Source organism: Triplophysa dalaica, chromosome 4, assembly GCF_015846415.1.
Source record: "Triplophysa dalaica isolate WHDGS20190420 chromosome 4, ASM1584641v1, whole genome shotgun sequence".
NCBI classification, from domain to species: Eukaryota; Metazoa; Chordata; class Actinopteri; order Cypriniformes; family Nemacheilidae; genus Triplophysa; species Triplophysa dalaica.
Genome location: NC_079545.1, coordinates 5,337,736 through 5,355,957, shown reverse-complemented (window position 1 = coordinate 5,355,957; position 18,222 = coordinate 5,337,736). Strand labels below are relative to the sequence as shown.

The 18,222-nt window shown below is 36.5% G+C and overlaps 3 protein-coding genes across 4 annotated transcripts; 2 read left to right on the top strand and 1 right to left on the bottom strand.

Moving 5' to 3' along the window:
• Positions 1–89: 89 nt before the first annotated feature.
• Positions 90–4,275, bottom strand: znf541 (zinc finger protein 541). 2 transcript variants are annotated; one of them, XM_056745099.1, is made up of 11 exons: positions 4,176–4,275; positions 3,494–4,090; positions 3,300–3,413; positions 2,869–3,187; positions 2,709–2,742; positions 2,145–2,287; positions 1,399–1,502; positions 1,249–1,324; positions 1,075–1,163; positions 531–581; positions 90–388 (listed from the first exon to the last, which is right to left on the bottom strand). In XM_056745099.1, the coding sequence occupies exons 2-11, from the start codon at positions 3,734–3,736 to the stop codon at positions 287–289; spliced, it is 1,275 nt and encodes a 424-aa protein (XP_056601077.1). In that variant the 5' UTR covers positions 3,737–4,090; positions 4,176–4,275; the 3' UTR covers positions 90–286. The 2 variants fall into 2 exon arrangements, with proteins under 2 accessions (XP_056601077.1, XP_056601078.1); XM_056745100.1 differs by having other exon boundaries at positions 3,300–4,090.
• Positions 4,276–5,429: 1,154 nt separating this feature from the next.
• On the top strand, positions 5,430–11,798 carry ehd2a (EH-domain containing 2a). Its single transcript, XM_056745096.1, has 9 exons — positions 5,430–5,521; positions 7,343–7,453; positions 7,753–7,972; positions 8,466–8,718; positions 8,813–8,989; positions 9,248–9,345; positions 9,913–10,325; positions 10,521–10,685; positions 10,778–11,798. Exons 1-9 carry the CDS (start codon positions 5,519–5,521, stop codon positions 11,357–11,359), a joined length of 2,022 nt encoding a protein of 673 aa, XP_056601074.1. The 5' UTR covers positions 5,430–5,518; the 3' UTR covers positions 11,360–11,798.
• Positions 11,799–14,323: 2,525 nt separating this feature from the next.
• Positions 14,324–16,339, top strand: selenow1 (selenoprotein W, 1). Its single transcript, XM_056746503.1, has 6 exons — positions 14,324–14,539; positions 15,051–15,075; positions 15,177–15,230; positions 15,365–15,439; positions 15,766–15,856; positions 16,003–16,339. The coding sequence occupies exons 1-5, from the start codon at positions 14,511–14,513 to the stop codon at positions 15,841–15,843; spliced, it is 261 nt and encodes an 86-aa protein (XP_056602481.1). The 5' UTR covers positions 14,324–14,510; the 3' UTR covers positions 15,844–15,856; positions 16,003–16,339.
• The last annotated feature ends 1,883 nt before the right edge of the window (positions 16,340–18,222 follow it).

The window sequence follows — 18,222 nt, the reverse complement described above, 5'->3', positions numbered from 1 at the left end:
AATAACTTGGATGTATAACAGGGCTTAACAAATTGGATAATGAGCACACATGTACGGCTTTGCAAACTGAATAGAGCATAGACACAAACTAAATTATGCAAACTACAGAGTTTATGTAATGAGTTAGTGGAACAGATTGTACTGTTAACTAAATCGCAGTACAAATATTTAACAAGAACATACAGTATTAAGAACATTACAAACAGTTGTATAAAATTATATATCTACTATAAAAGTTCACTTAAAACAGCTGAGTTTTAGGATTACAAAAGCAAAGCACTTTATTTCAGGGTCCATATAAATCCCTGGACATTGTGTCTTTGTGGCCTGGAGGCAGCCAGTCTCTGTCCTGATCGGGGTGTAACTGTGGCTCTTCACATGGACATCTCTATTGTGGTTAAAACGTAAAAAAAATAACTTTTTTAAATAACAAAATAGAAGTATTAAGTAATACTAAGTCAATGTATTACATGTAAGAAGTGTTGCAAGACTGTAGCATCTTAAACCTTTTACGCACCCATCCGTCTCACCTTGCTCTTTGTTGTCTGCTCAGGCGGAGTCTTTGGTGAGTCTTGGAACACCTTTTGGAAAGTGAATAAATATGGCCTAAATATCACTAGTAATCATCACAACACAATGAAATAACTGATATTCTGGCAGGGTTCTGAAGTGCAATACATAAAGAGGTCTCTTCAACATCTTTTTCATCTGCAGCTTGAACACGTTGCTTTAATCTTTTCAGATTCTTCCAGGTGTAGTAATACTCCACACACTGGGCCACTGATTTGGTTTGCAACTACAAATTAAACATCAGTTTAATAATTAGAGGAACTTGCTAAGAAAAGCATAACAATGACTACTGCTTATTGAAGTATAAGGGTCCATATATATGAAATAGTTAAAAAGATAACAGTATAAATAAACAAATAAATAGTAAATAAATAATTTAATAGAATATTATAAGATCAAACCACAGCAATGACGATACATACTTATGTTCAAATGAAGGTTGTGTTTAAATTATTCAAGAATACAATATTAAATGAAAGACTTTGTGAAGTTGAGTTTTCATACCACATTATGAATCTTATTAAAGTCCTTGCCATGGTCCTCCAGAGACTTTCTGAAAAGTCTCATCTCTTGATCTGTCCAGTGGTCTGACCCTGTCAATTAAAAAGACCAACATCAAACGTATTATTAGTTTGATAAATTCAACACTTCTTAAAAGAAGTAAAGCTTCCTCCATACCCGTATAGTGGTAATTATTCAGGGGGTGCCCGGTGATTCGAAAATCTTCCCTCATCAACAGCAAATCCAGTGCTGCCTGATAAATAAATAACAGAGCTGTTTAAAACATACCTCTTTAAAATAAAGACTGAGTAGAACCAAGGAGCTCACCGGTATATTTCCTTCCACTTCATGAAGACAGTGGAGGGCCAGTTCAATGTTGGTTCCCCCTCCGGTTAGTACACTGGAACAGCACATGTCTAACAGTTCTGAAACTGAAGTGCAAAAATGAATACTTATACTGACACGTGAGATCAGTTTTACCCTTTTTTACAGTTCAACTAAAAAATGAAATTAGCAATGCCAAGATCATGTGTTCAATTACCCAGGCAACAAACTAATACAATGTATCAGGACTTAATTTTTACTATGACTTTCAACAACAACAAAAATGTAAAAAGGGAATATTTACATAGTTTAAATAGATAATATCTATGTAATGCTTTTGTTTAAACAATGCACATTGTAAATAGTGTTATATAAATAATACTACACAAAATCAAATTCAAGACCTCTGGCAATTCAAGGGGTTAGTTTAACAAAAAGATCTGTCACCACTTACCATTCAAGTCATTTTAAACTGTCTAAAGATATTTTGAAGAATGTTGGTAACCAAACAACATTGGACTCCATTGACTTCCAGTCCACAAAACCACTAAGACATTACACAAAATATTTTCTTTTGTTCCACATATACAGGTTTTGACTACATGAGTTAATTGTTTTATTTGAGTGAACAATCCCTTTAAGTAATAATATAATCAGCACGGTTTGTTTTTGTTTTGCTTGCTTTGGGATTGCTTCATTCATCTGTTTTACTGCAGATAAGTGTGATGAGTGTTTTTTTGTGTTTCTACCCTTTTTCTGTTTCTTTCTGTTGGTAGTGAAATCTTTCCTAGGGGACCAGACAAGATGGGCGGGATGCTCTTCATATATCACGTAGAATGTGTTGCGGAGTGGAGGGATTTCTGCCTGAAAACACGAACCGATGTTTATCCTCCTAAAGAATAAAGCACAGTCAACAAACAGAGAAGGACAAATGGAAAAGAATGTTTCTGTAATAAATGACCTTTCGCGTGGAGTTTGATTGATAGGCGACCGGACCAATCATAACGCCGATATAATGCGCCCATGTTGCTATTCGCCGTTTTGTCCGACAGTCAAACCATTTTAACCACCAGTTTAACCGGCTGAGCATTATGCTTTTTAAAAAAGTCCTTTGGAAATGTCCTTTCTGGTCATCACACTGTATGAGCATGATCCCAGCGAAAAGTGGACGTCCATGTGGAATCTATGTGAAACCTAGTGAACCTATTTACATGTTTTTACAGCATTTCATTACTAAGGCGGGCTTTGCGAAGGGTAAATTGGGGTGGATCCATAAAAACTAGAACTTAAACTTTTAATGTAGAGTGACTCACGGCTTTATGCTGATGACTGTGTTGTCGACATCACCTGTGGAAAGGGAGAAAGCACTCACTTTCGAACACATTTTTATACTCGTCTAACTAACTAATCTAATTGTTTAGAAATCAATGAAATTAATGTTTGCTGGTCATGCATGATGCTTTCAGTGCTCACCAAGGTTGCTGGCTGCAGCTGGTGTGTATTGCTGATACTGTAATAGGGTATTGAAGTAGAGTCCAGTCCTGGGACGTTGCGGGCTCAGCATGGGTGGAGGTGTATAAGGTGGTGGAGGGAATCTTGGGCATGCACGGTGGTCTTCCAGATAGATGGGTGAGCGAAGCTGGCTGGTGCGACCCCTTGTGGCACAGCCTCCGTGCGGTCCCTGAGCTTTCTGGTCATGAGTGCATTTTGGTGAGGTTGGTGGACTGGAGATGGTCGGCTGGGTGAGACGACCAGACCTTTTAGACAGACCTTTACGGGTCTGCAACGGTTCCTGGGAAGTATTTTGCGTTACTTCAACAATCACTGTTTATAATCAGTAATAATCATTGATATTTAGATTTTCATTGCATATTGTTAATATTCCCTCAAGAGCAAATCATTACTGAATGAGGGGAGGACATAGAGCTGATGGCCTTTGCCTGGGTTACTGGAACAGAGAGAGGAATGATCGGAGCGGGTGAGTTCTTCCGTTTGTACTTTTGCTTTGGTCCTTTCTCCTGTGACAGAAATGATGTTTTTTTTTATGTTTTATTTTATCTTAAATATACAGCTTATATATAAGTGATACAAATTTCACCCTGAGTGTTGAGAAAGATGGCTTTGGGGTGAGTTCCTCAGTTTTTTCACAGGAGCCACAACATCCTCGAGTACATGGGGACTGCGTCTGAGTTCTACGTACAGCTGTAAGTCTTGTATACGTTTTGTGAAGAAACCAGATTAAAATTAACCTAGTAACTTTAGAGATCACCTGGTTGTTCTGATTATGTTGTGCAATGTCAAATGGCAGATACACACTTCTATTAAAAAGTGTAATATGCATTTCAAAATGTGATGCAGAAAGTATTCATTGAGTCTTAAAGGGAAAGTTCACCCAAAACTTTAAATCATGTATTACCCCTCATGATGTGTTCAAAACGTGTATGGCTTCCTTTCTTCAGTGGAACACAAAAGAAGATATTTTGATAAATGTGGTTTTGTGTCCGTACAATGGAAGCCAATGTTGCTTACCAACATTCTTTAAAATACCTTCTTTTGTGTTCTGCATAAAAGTACACTCATAAAGATTTGAAATGACATGAGGGTGAGTAAATGATGACTTTGGTTGTACTACCCATCCATTTTCAAACCTTTTGCAAGTGTTCTGTTCCTGTCCTGTTGCCCCCATAGGCGACTCCTGCGTAATAAAATATAAATGTTAAAATATCTCTCAGAAAACTCACCAATGATATGCAAGTGTTATTTTTTTGTATCGATGCTACCTGACTAGGTGAGACAAGGCAGGGAGATCGTGTTTGTGAATGTTTAGGGCTGGGCTGAGGAACCGGGGCAGGATCAGTCAAGACTTTCTCAGAATCCTTAGAGTTGTACTTCCTCTTCCTGCCTTCGGGTACAGGAGAAGGGGTTCGGATGACATGGGTAGAAGGAAGGGTAGCGATCACAGGGTCGGGAAAGTCAGCAATAAATCCACTCTTTGTTTCAGGGCTTGATAAAGCAGCATGATTAAACGTGAAAGACGGGCGCTTTCGCTTTAACTTGTTGAGGGTTTTTTTCGCCTGGATGGAACAATGCTGCTGAGAATATTCAGCTTCAGATGCATTAGAAGAACCCACATTAGCAGTAGCTGTGACTTTACTAGGCTCAAGGGACGACATCTTTCTTGGGAACAGTTCAAGGGAATCGGGACTGCTTTCAAAATCACTGTCATTTAAAGAAATAACCACAGGATCTTCTTGAACGGTATGAGGTACTGATGGGGTCCAATGGGTGCTGGTTAGCATCTCTCTCTCTTTGAAATCATAAGATTTACTTGCTGCCGCCAATGTCCAGCTTGGCTTCCTTTTTGAAGGTTTTACCTGAGAGGGATGCGTCTCTTTTGGATTACTGAAACATTTAGCAACATATGGTGAAATGAGCTTTCGTGGTGAGTTGAAGAAGCCACTCAAATCTGTATTGTACGATTGTAGTTTGGACACTGCAGGAGTATCCACCCGCTCCCGGCGTGAGGTCGGACTGTCAGAGGAAGGGGATGTGATGCGGACTCCATGTCGGAAGGCACAGTGATTTTTTAGGGAGTTTTGGTCGTTGTAGATTTTGTGGCAGCCGGAATAAGTACAGTGGTACGTCTTCCTGTTGTGGTGGGTTGACTTGTGAGATATCCTAAAGAGAAATAGAATGACACGGGTAAAAGATTTGACAGATGTTGTTATAAGAGACTTTGTTGTACACAGTTACAATTGGTTTTTATGAAGGGGTTTTTCATTCAGAAAACAACAATTGATCCAAATTGAAGGGAAGAGTCTATTTTTAACTCATTTGCATTATGCCCTGTATTAGTAATTTATTATTATAATGTAATAATATAGCTCAAAATTTATGAGATGGCAGCATGTGATACTCACAATTGATGTTGTTTTAACATTCTCCGACAAATGTCACAGGTATGAAGCTTCTCTGGTCGATGGATCAACAGATTTGTATCAAGTGTGCCTGTAGTTTTAAATTCTTTCCGGCGAAGGCTCTTTTTCATTTGGACTCCTGTGGTCTTCCTTGTGCCCACGGGTGTCAAGAAAGCATCTGGATTAAGATCAACGGAAGCTGTCACATGGTAAGATGAGGGAGACTTTCTGCTTTCTGGTTAAAAAAATAAAAGCAAATATACAGTATGTTGTACACATAAACAAATAATATAATCAATACTAATAAATGGATATAAAATAAGATAAAACTATAGAATTAATAAAATAAGACACGTTTCCGAATACTGTTCAGTGAGAAAAATGTATGTTTATTTTTTGAACATGGGTTGGGGTCAGTTGCAACATCTCAAATAATGAATCCTCCCAAATAATGAATCCTCCCCTACTGCAAAGCGACAAAGTCTTCACAGTGACAGAAGATCTTATTCTTACTTGTTTGCCTCACTTCTGGTAACGTGACATGTGATAAGGTGTAAGTGTCTTCGCGGTACACATTGTCTGTTTCACATGAGACATCCACCATTTCCAGCTCTGTGGGATCCCTGTTACACAGAACATGCAATTCAGTTATTTGCAGCCATCGCTTAATATATAACAACACGATTCGACCAAACTTGCAGTTTAGCTTCGAATCATGTTGAGAAATCTACTTTTATATCATCTAGGACAAAGTGTTACGATATACCAGACTTTACGTAAAACAAATCTCTCACGTGCGAAATCTGTAACGTTACTGTAAAACTGGCACTTCAATCCATTCTACGCACACATAATCCTACTTTAAACAGCTAATATTTGTAATTAACATTTATAAGTACATATTTACATTTTAACAAACTGTTTACGTATTCCGGATTGAGTTCGCTGGTTATTTGGCGCGGAAAAGCGACGACGGACGTTGGCGCAGCGGTTTGAAGCAGTTGTTCGGTTTAATGAACAGATTCCGGGAATCGATTCGCTGATTCATTTAGTCATGATTCTGATTCGTTCCATTCGAATTGCATTCTCACTGATCGTTTATTTATATATATATACAGTGTTGGGTGTAACTAGTTACTAAGTAATTAGTTACTGTAATTTAATTACTTTTCTCTTGGAAAAAGTAAAGTAAGGGATTAATCATATGTTTTCTGTTATTTAAATACAGTTACTTTTGATGTAATTAAACTAAATACTTTGTTAAATATATACGTGTGCAATAGCGTAAATGACTTCAAAATTCAAAGTCTTACTTTAAAATCTGTGCTTTAATGTATAATTCTCACATTTGTAATACTTTGGTCAGTTAATAATATTATTTGAATGAATTCAATAAGCCGTTCATGTTCTTGAATCACTTAACTAATCAAGGTTGATGTAGGATATAGAAAGTAATTAGTAATGAGTAACTAAATACTTTTTGGACAGAGTAATTTGGACAGTAATCTAATTACACTATTGAATATTTAATGAGTAACTAGTAATTAATTACATTTTCAGAGTAACTTACCCAACAATATATATATATATATATATATATATATATATATTTAAGTTTGTTTTAAGTAAATAAATGAATAAATTGTTTTTAATGTGTTGTTTTTAGCAGTTATATTCGTTTAGGTTTAATGTAATTGAAGCCAGTTTTGATAGATGTAGGCCTACAGATTTGCTAGGTTGGTAGTACAGCAAGGACAGTTAATCAATAGTTTTGATTGTTCAAGCCAACAAATGCCAACCTGGGTTTCACACTCCAAAAAACACATTATTGATGATTTCTCAATATAATGATTAAAAAAGTTTTACTTGGACCTCTCCCTTTCCCTTCCCTTCTTGTAACATCGGAAGAGCAAAAACTAGACTAGAGAGATTTAGAGAGGCAGTGCTAAACAGGAGTGGTTAACAGTTGTTGATTCTGACAGTGCTGCAGTGATGAACTAGTGAGAAAAAGATTTGTCTTATTCCTAAAGGACTGTTCCTATTGGGATCTCTGGTCACCAGGAACATCTACTGCAAATCTAACAAAAACTAAACGCTTCATTTTATATTTTGTGCAGTCCAAGAAAGGAAGAAGAGTCAAGGTTAGTGTGATTTGCTGTTGCATCCCAATTTGTTTTGTTACAGGTCTTGTAAATGTATTTACACTCCCCATTTGTACATAAGTGTTTGAAACTGCTTAGATCATGAAAGTTTATTGATATATGTTATATGTGTATTGATAAAAAGTCAAATCATGATGTACTTCAAAGTAACTAAACAATGTGAACACTTTTTTTTTGCACTTCTGAAAATGTATTTAAAAGTTTAATACCAATATGTTATTGACTTTGCTGAAATAATACAAAATGATTCCCAGATTTTTCTTTTCCTTCACTTTCAGTGGTTTCGTGTGCTCCAGGTTCATATTCAGCATACATTACAGGCAGCACATGTTTCTGATCTCCAGACACTATTATTTTACATCTCCACCTTATTGGACCTCTGCTTGTTCGTCATCAGGCAAATCGGAGAGAACTCAGATGAGCTGTGGTTTACTCCCCTATGTTTTTCACATGGTCCTGGAGTGACAATTAAGAAAACATCTGTTGGTCTAAAGAACAGTAAGTGACTCCAGTTACATGACGTTCTGACTGTTGAATGTCATATGTATTAAGCATACAAATCAATTACAATGCCATAAATAGATTAATAATAATGCATATAAAATAACCAGCTATAAGCAGCTTTTGTTTGGTATGTGTACAAAATGTGACAAAAATGCATATGAATTGGCTTAAAATGGTTGAGGAATTTGGCTGCACTCGCTGTGTTGTCTTGCTCAATCACTGGGTTTTCCTTCATGATATAGTGAGACAGCTGCAGGTTATTTGTAAAGACTCAAATAATGACAACGATAAAAATGTGTTATTGATAAGCAATTCTATTTCTTCCTAAATTCGAGATTAAATCGAGTTAACACAGAATAATCAGCAAATGTGAGTTAGCATAAACATATATAAATGTATAAATATATTAACTTCTGATTGCACAATCACATGGTTTCATAGCTGTTTTAACTTGCATTTACGTAATTATTATAATGCATCTTTATAGTTGAACTCTGCACAGACTCCAGTTTTAGCCCAATGGCCGGTAAGGACATTACAAAGAGTGGGGAATGTCAAAAGGAGGTTCACACTGTGACTGAAGCTTTGAAGAATCTATACCGGCAGAAGTTGCTCCCATTGGAGAAGTACTATGGATTCTCTGACTTCCACTCAGCAAGCCTTGAAGATGCTGAATTTAGCAACAAGCCCATGATCCTGGTGCTGGGTCAGTGTTCAACAGGCAAGACCACTTTTATCAGGTGCATAGTCATTTCATTGTGCTTTAGAACAGTAATATTGTAAACAATAAAAAATATACAATGTTTATATTATCTGCATGTATGTGTGTGGCAGATATCTTTTAGAACAAGACTATCCAGGAAGCCGAATAGGCCCGGAACCTACGACAGACAATTTTACAGCTATAATGCATGGAGAGATTGAGGGAATCATTAATGGCAATGTTTTAACCGTAGACTCTACTAAGCCCTTCCGCAAACTCAGCCCATTTGGAACCGGCTTCCTCAATCGGTGAGTGAGACAGATCCAATGATTCCCTGTGAAGAAATAATAATAATAAAGGGTTAAGCAAAACAAGGAAAAAATCTTCAAAATTTGGACTGTGGTGCAGAAACTGAAGCAGAGATCACGCTTTTGAGAAAGGGTGGAGTAGTCTGGAGAAAAGTGAGAAGAAAATGCATCATTATTTGGCACAGATAAACAGATCCCATTGGGTGGATAGCTTTTCCCCACTCCTCCTTGATTCATTACATCTCTGCTGTTTCCCAGATTCCAGTGTGTACATTTACCCAACCGAGTTCTAGAGAGTTTCAGCATTATCGACACACCAGGGATTCTGTCTGTGGCCCAATGCAAAATGAGTAGAGGTGGGTGCAGAAATTATATAGGGAACTACTTTAGACAAAATCTAAATAAAATACTTTAAATTACTTTATTTAGTATGTGGGACATTGAGGTGCATTAGCAGCAACACAAGACTGTAAAATATAGTGCACACAACACAATAGACGATTTTAAAAGCATTATTAGACAGTGCACAAATTATGTTAATATTTACATTAAATGCATAGACAAAACAAGTAACCTAACAAAAAGCCACACTTCATGCAAATTAGAAGTCAATAGTTTTTAATATTGAACACATCTAGAAGGCCTAGCTCTCATTATTCACAGTAGAAACAGAATATGAACGTATTCAGACATACATTCACTTCATGTCAAAGAAAGGTCATAAAAAGGATTTAATGCACTAATGCAAATAAAACAAAAATGCATCCAACTTGTTCAGGACTTCTTTTACAGTCCATATGCAAGTCATACAGAGGTGGAGTTGAATTTCCTGATGCTGATGTGTCCCTCAAATTGAATATAATACATTATGGATAAGGTGAGGTGTCAGATCAGCACTAAGCATTTGTCCCCTTATTTTTTAGGATACGACTTTCCAGCTGTTATTCGCTGGTTTGCTGAGCACGTAGACCACATCATCCTTTTGTGTGACGCACATAAACTTGATATCTCGGATGAGTTCTCGTGCACTGTGATGGCATTGCGTGGCAACGAGGACAAGCTCCGAGTGGTGCTCAACAAAGCCGACATGGTGGATTCCCAAGAGCTCATGCGAGTGTATGGCGCCCTCATGTGGTCACTCGGGAAAGTGTTCTGCACTCCGGAGGTTCTTAGGGTTTACATTGGGTCTTTCTGGTCCTCTCCAATGCGCGTGACAGACAACAGAAGGCTATTCGAGAGGGAGGAGGAGGATGTTTTTGCAGATATTCAGAACCTTCCACGGAATTCCGCATTGAGAAAACTCAATGATCTGGTCAAACGAGCACGGCTTGTGAGGGTGAGGGTTCTTCCCATAAAAAACTACATTGATTAATGAATGTTTTTCGGCTAAACTTTTCAAAGTAATGTATTTTTTACACAGTGTGTTATATACCTACCCAGTATGTTTAGCTGGATGTTTTTGAACATGAAACTGAGGTATTCCTAATAAAACATAAATGTGTCTTCTCTTATTTCCTTTCTTCACCCGCAGGCACACGCTTACATCATTAGCTCTCTAAAAGAAGAGATGCCTTTGGTTTTCTGCAAACAGAAGAAGAAGAGAGATCTTATCTATGACCTCCCCATCATCTTTTCAAGAGTCCAACAAAGGCACCAGATTTCAGCTGGAGATTTTCCAGACTGTGCAAAGATGCAGGTGCTTAACCATGTAAATATTTGCGTCAAACAAATTTGACACTGTCAGTAAAGAACGTTTTTCTTTTGTCCCTCACACATATTTGCACACAGGAGAGACTCATGAGTCATGACTTCACCAAGTTTAAAGCCCTCAAACCTAAACTCCTAGCTGGTTTTGATGAGCTCCTAAACACCGACATTGCCAAGCTTATGCCTCTTCTATGCCAAGAGGAACAGGAAGCCGCAAACCAACACGTGATTCAAGGGGGACCTTTTCTACATAGTACCAACAGGGGCCCTTTTATATTAGGTAACCCTTTTGATCACTATGGACCTGACAGAGAAATTCATCATGTCTCAGAAGATGAAGAATGGGTGGTGTCAAGTGATAAATCCAAGTATGATGAGATCTTTTACAACTTATCGCCTCATGAGGGCAAGCTGAGTGGGACCAAAGTAAAGGGCTGGATGATGAGAACTCGCCTACCCAGGTCAGTCCTGGCACGAATCTGGAAGCTGTCAGATGTGGACTGTGATGGTAAGTTGGATGATGAAGAGTTTGCTTTGGCCAGCCATCTCATTGAGGTGAAGTTGGAGGGTTTCGGGCTTCCCCGTGAGCTGCCTGCACATCTGGTGCCACCTACTAAAAGACAACGCAAAAACTTGATCCCAGATAAAGGAGACAATGAATAGTGTTTTAATGTTTATTATGCCATTTTAATGTTTATTATGACGGAATTATACTAAACTGAAAATTAGTCTAACAACTCTTGAGAGAGTAAGATATCTAATTTCTCTGTTCGAATGGTATCTCAAATGACATGTTGTTTTGCTGGTTTGTATTACCAAAGGGCAGGGCACAGTTTGTTTTGTGGTCTGTGTTGTGCGGTAGCCTAGATATCCCATTGAGACTGTTGCTATGAAACCCATACTGGAAACATAAAACACTTCAGTATTTGTTATCTTTTCTTTTTTACCATAGTGTCTTATAGTATATTTTATAAAATGTAACAGTCAACTTGGTTTGACTGTTTTTTAATAAATAATTGAACCAAAATGAGATGTGCACTAATTTGTCTTAACGTTTGGGCACAATGTGCAACATTATATAACAAATAGGGAGGGCATAACCATTTTCCTGGAAAAATGTGTAATCAGATGACAAAACAATAAAATTACACATTTTATGCAATGAACTCTTTTTCCACCTTCAGGTATACCTCTTATCAGATAAATAAATATTTAAATATTTTCCAAATTATATATTATCTATGAAATTACAAATATAATTTTTTAACATTGTTTTATTTAGTTTGATAACAATCACATACAAAGCAAAAAGTACAGACCAGATCAAGCCTTCCTGTACAATTCAGAATATGTAAAATACAGAATAACACCAGAAAAAAAAACGCATGAAAACGAGCGAAAAAGCAAAATAAATGAATTTCTTTATAATTTAATAATTCGTGTTTGAAAGGGTTTCAACGTACATTGTGAGATGAGTTTTAAAAAAATTATAATGAGGGTTTTTGATTAATTATTTTAATGTAAATATTATAAACATTAAAATATAAATGGCGTGTTTTTATATTAATGGGTAAAATATCATTGGCAAAATGTCATAATTTTCTCAAAGCTTCTTAAAATGGTGTTATTGTTAAGTATCTCCGTTTCTTCACATAGGCTTACTAAAATTTCCTCTGGAAAACTATGTAACCGGAAGTAGATGTGTCGGTACCCGATCCGTCGCGGAAACACGATTTGTTCCGCGCATGCGCGGAAGTGCGTCTACTTCCGGCCGAAACAATTTCGCAGTTTAAAAAAACTCGTTTCATACCGGAAATATTTTTTTTTACGAAATCTTTATTGAAAATTGCACTTAACATCAAAAGACATTAAACAAATAACAATTTTTAGTGGTTTGGAGAAATGTACTTGAACGACGGATAGGCTTCAATACCCTTTTAAGAGTGGCAGATTGTCTTTTTTTTAGTGGTGGGCATAGATTAATTTTTTTAATCTAGATTAATTTTGGAATTAATCTAGATTAATCTAGATTAAAATGGCTCATTTGAATTCGGCCGAAGTCATTCAGAATATGTGTGCTACCCAAATAATGACTAAAAGTAAGTCTTTGAGAACGGGTTTCTCAAGCCAGGTGGCGCATTAGACCAGGGGCTCATCTCCTGTTTCCAAAATGCATCTCAAACTGATTGTGAATGCTGTTCTACTATGATAATTGGTGATTCAAATAAGTTATGTTCAATAAGATTTAGGCTACTTGTGTTTACTTTCGCATTAGCTAAGGGATGATTTGCGTTTAGGTGGTACTTGAGACTGGAAGAGCTCCTACAGTACATTTACATTTAGTCATTTAGCAGACGCTTTTATCCAAAGCGACTTACAAAGAGTTAGGGAGCAACAAGCGATATGTCATACAGGAGCCATAATACATTAGATCTCAATACAAAGTTACTGGTTTCAACTAAAGCTAGACCACTACCTGTTGAGAGAAAGTGTTTTTTTTTAAACCAATTCCGCATTGCACAAGGTGCAAACAACCTTAGTCTTGTCGATGTTTCCATTGGGAAGCTTCTTAAAAATTAATATTCCCTGAAGCAAACCCGGCGGCTTCATAGCTGCATCCATGTTAGCACGTCACGTTTGATGCGGTAATTTCACAGTAACGTTATGTTGTGTTCAGACCAAACGCGAATGCGGCGTCAAGCGCGAGTGATTTATATGTTAATGCAAAGAGCCAATACGGCCCACCACTACTTTTTTTTTAATTAATTTTGATACTATTTTAATACCTCTGAAAATACAATACAAAAAAATTATATGTATCATGAGTGAGAAATATTTTTTATTTATAAAATATGTTTATATATATAGAAACGAACATACAATAGTTTTTATTAGTGATTCTCTATTTTTTGCAAAATATGCCATGGCACAAATTGTTACCCCAATTGAATAATAAAAAAAATCTAACTTGATAGTTTACATCTGTTAGACACCATTTAGTAAAGTGTGTGCTTTATTTTTAAGTTATGCTGTACATATTTTAGCGTACTTAAACAAATGTCTGTATTTAAGAAACACACAGAATTTTTTTCATTTATTTATGTCATACATTAATTTGCTCACTACCTCCCTCGATCCCTGCCTCCCTTAGTCACACTTACAATACCTAAATTGCTGATTGATGAGATTGGCATTGGCCAGTTCTGTCAAACTATGTTTTTCAACTGTGACATATTTTGCCAAAAAAAGAGAATCACTGATGAAAACTATTTTACATTCGTTTTACAATATATAAAAATATTTTTTTATAAAAAACAAAATTTCTCACTCTTAACGCATATATATTTTTTATATTGTATTTTCATTGGTATTAAAAAATAAAATAAAAAGTATCAAAATTAATTAAAAAATAAAATTTTCCACTCTTAAAAGGGTAGTGTAGCCTATCCCTCGTTCAGTACATTTCTTCAAACCATTACAATTTGTAATTTACCTTTTGGTGTTAAGTGCAATTTTCAATAAAGAGTTTATTTTAAAAAATCCGGTATGGAACGAGTTAAAACTGCCGGAAGTAGACACACCTCCGCGCATGCGTGGAACAAATCGTGTTTCCGGGACGGATCGGGTAGCGACATACCGACAAGATGTCAAGGGGTAGGGATGGCGCCATTGCTCCGCCTCCAATCTTTCGTAACAACCACAGACGAATATTTAGCAGAACGGAAAGCATTTCTTTCATTACAGTGACTGATCTCGAAGGGGTTTGCGCAACTATTGTTTAATCCTGATAAACGACCTGCAACAACTGTCAAGGATGGCTGTCAAAGTTCATATCATTTACTGGTAGGTCGTTGTACTATTTATGCTCCTATATATATATATCGCTAGATTCAGACATTTGAATGGAAAATTTAGGGCTCATACTTTAGGCCAAATGTTTTGTAATCGATAATATATCATGCTAAATTCGGTCAGATAAAAGTCAGTCCAGAGCTCATTAAAACACATTGTATTTAAAAGTTACTACGTGTATTATTCTGCACGTCGTTAGTCGTTGATGCTGGGTGTGTCTCCTACAGCAGCATTGTCTAATTAATTGCTTGGATATCTGCCAGAATGTTGTCAATTGACATAAACCGGTAATGTGAGAACTTGTCTGTCATGAACTATCAAAACAAGCATAAAGGCAAATCATACATTGCCTAAATCATTTGTGCATTAATTGACTTTACACAAATGTGTTTTTTTTAATGACCTGCAATTCAAGAGCAAATTTACATCAACTGAATTTACTATTCAAACAACGAAGGGAGAAACGCTTACGTCTAAAATGTTTTGCTTTGTCATCTCCTAGTGGTGGATGAGGGTACAGGCCCAAGGTAAGTTTCGTAATTTTGGGTTAATAATGTTTATTAATTTGCCTAAAAATATTGTCTTTCCATGCCCTTATGAGCTCTTTCTATGTTCCTTTTGTAAATAGTACACCAAGCTCAAGACGTTGCTTGAGGATGAATTCCCAGGCGAACTTGAGATTGTATGTATTTGTAAATGATTGTAGTTTTACCATTTTGTTTTTGTTATTTTATATATTTATATATAATTTTTTGATCTGGATGGTTTCCTAATTTTACTTCCCATTGTTATTTTATTATTATTTTCCATTCTTAGACCGGTGAGGGCACACCCTCTACCACAGGGTGGTTTGAGGTGGAAGTGAATGGAAAGTTGGTGCACTCAAAAAAGGTTTGAGTTTATTTTATCTGCTTTTCGATAATGTTTTCTTTTATATGTTGTGTTGTTCAGCATCAATTTTAATGTTGAATACAAAACCCATGTCTTCTGGTAGTTTCTCTTTAAGTATAGTTCAATATACTGTTTCATTGTACATTTACAAGTTCACTTTTTTTATCCAAAATGGACTGGTCTAATGTGTCTAAACTAAAAATTTATATTTTGTTTTACATACATAAAAGTATATATTTTAAATAGATTTTCTAGTTTGCTACAGTTCATGTTTAAGAACCAATGCCGCTTGTCATATTTAATTTGCCTCATCCTTTCTTCGACAGAATGGAGATGGATTTGCTGACTCCGCTGCAAAGATGAAAGCAATCGTGAGTGCCATTGAGAAGGCCACGGGAAAATAAGCTGGTCATAGAGGTGAGAAACTGCCATCATATTATAATATTGAAAATTTATAACATTGGCACATCCCACATGTTAACCTATTTCGATAATTTTCTCTCTCTTTGTTGTCTTTTAATTTTTTGTTTCTCTTCTATCTCCTGTCTCTATTCCACCTGCAGTTTTTCGTCTCTGTTTGTTTGTCTCTTAGGCAGAGTAACAATGATGGTGACATCCAAAGTGTTTCAGCACGGATGTTGCTTGATGCTATCTGCTCTTCTTGGGAGGAGACTTTCAGATCATGAAACGCTATGTTAAACTGTACTAGATAAGAGCTTTAATGGTTGGAAAAAATAAGGGAAACTGTAAAATTAGATTTGAACAGAAGATATCCTTTTTGGTTTGCATGTATGCATGGTTTGTGTATTTCTAATATAATGCACAAGTTAAAATTTTATTTTGGTATTGTTCTCAAGTTTGTTTTGTGCAAAAGTTAATTAAAGTTGATAAAAAGTAAAATATTTGGTCTGTTATTTCCTTATACTACTTTTAATCACAGTAATTATAACAGTACATTTTGTAATTTTAGTTTGATGGGTTTTACAATGTGACAGCAGTGTGGATCACACAAGGGTTTTAGCAAGTGATTGCAGAAATGTGTTATTAGCAGTCATTTATTTATTCATTCTTTATTTATTTATTCAATAAAAAAGTGTCCTACATTATTGGTTATGAAAATAAAGCTAATAGTATTCAACAGAGGGGTATTGCACAAAACCAAGATAATGGATTAAGCCGGGATATGATGGTTTTCCTGGCTTAAATTAGCTTCAAGTAGGTTGCATGGAAGCAGCTCAAACTAAACCCGGCCAAATTACTATGGTGATTTATTCTCTGCTCCAGACCAGGCTAACAGCCAGGCTAAGATTACTCCTAGTGATTCACCTGTATTTCCACTGTCAATCCTGTGAGGAATTCATGTGTTTGCATTCAGGACAGGTCAGACCCATTGGCCTTTGGAGATGACTATCTCATTGTGAGATACAGATTCTCAGGTGATAGACTAAGATAAAATACAGCACCAGACGGAAGCCATGCTCTCAATCTACCACAGATGGTCTGTGTTACATTGAGAGGGTTTTAAGTGGGAGGTTCCTTTATTCTGTTAGGGATGCAGAGAACCTCAATAAAGGAACCATTTGCCGCACAATAAGACGCGTTTGTCTGGCGCTGAAGTCATTCAGCAACATATTTATCCCCTTCCCTCGCCACAGAAGACCCCTCTACATGAAGGAGGAGATTTACAAGATTGCAGGTAACCTCAATTTCAATGTGCAACCATTAGTTTCTCATTTGATCAGTCACATCTTTCTCTCCAGGTGCTTTGCATACAGTGTTCTGACAGTTTGTGAAGTCTGTAAAAGAAATGATAATTAGTACAGCAGGATTTGTGCATAATGTAGATTTACTTTGGCCAATAGTCACAATGTTACCAGGCTGCTTAGGAGACTGTGCAGCATCTGGGTCCTGTTACACATGTTTGCTATTCGCACCACATCACTGACTTCATATCCTTTATGGACTAAATAAGCAGGATATTTCCATAAATTTGACATAGCGAAGCCTTCTGGAGTCCAGTGACACAGTCTCCTCATATGCAGAAGTGCATTCTGCATCTGCATCTGCGCATTCTCCCTGCCATATACACGCATGTATTGAGATAACTTGAATTAAGATTTCACAGGACATACCAAGCCTGTGATTTCAATACAATGTACTAACTGGAACATCTTCTGGTGGCTACAAATGTGTAAGCCTGTTCCCAGACACTGCAAGGAAATCCAAAGTCAGACAGTATAATATAAGTGACCCTGGATCACAAAACCAGTCTTAAGTAGCACGGGAACATTTGTAGTAAAAGACAAAAATACATTGTGTGGGTCAAAATTATCAATTTTTCTTTTATGCCAGAAATCATTTAGATATTAAGGTAAGATCATGTTCAAGGAAGATATTTTGCAAATTTCCTACCTTATATATATAAAAACTTTATTTTTGTTAGTGGATGGCCTGCCACAGTGTCCCTGATTAAACACTTTGAAGGTAATTTTCTCAATATTTAGATTTATTCGCACCCTTCTGAGTTTTAAATGGTTGTACCTCAGTCAGATATGTCCTATGCTAACAACTCTTACATCAATCGACATCTTATTTATTCAGCTTTCTGATGATGTAAAAATCTCAATTTCAAAAAATTGACCCATAAGACTGGTTTTGTTGTCCAGGGTCACATATGTATTTGATTGTGTTCCATGTGCAGTAATACTGCAATATGTACCTTGTATGAAGCGGACAGTTTCTATGGCTGGGACAGAGTCTGTTACTGGCCCTCCCTGGATCCC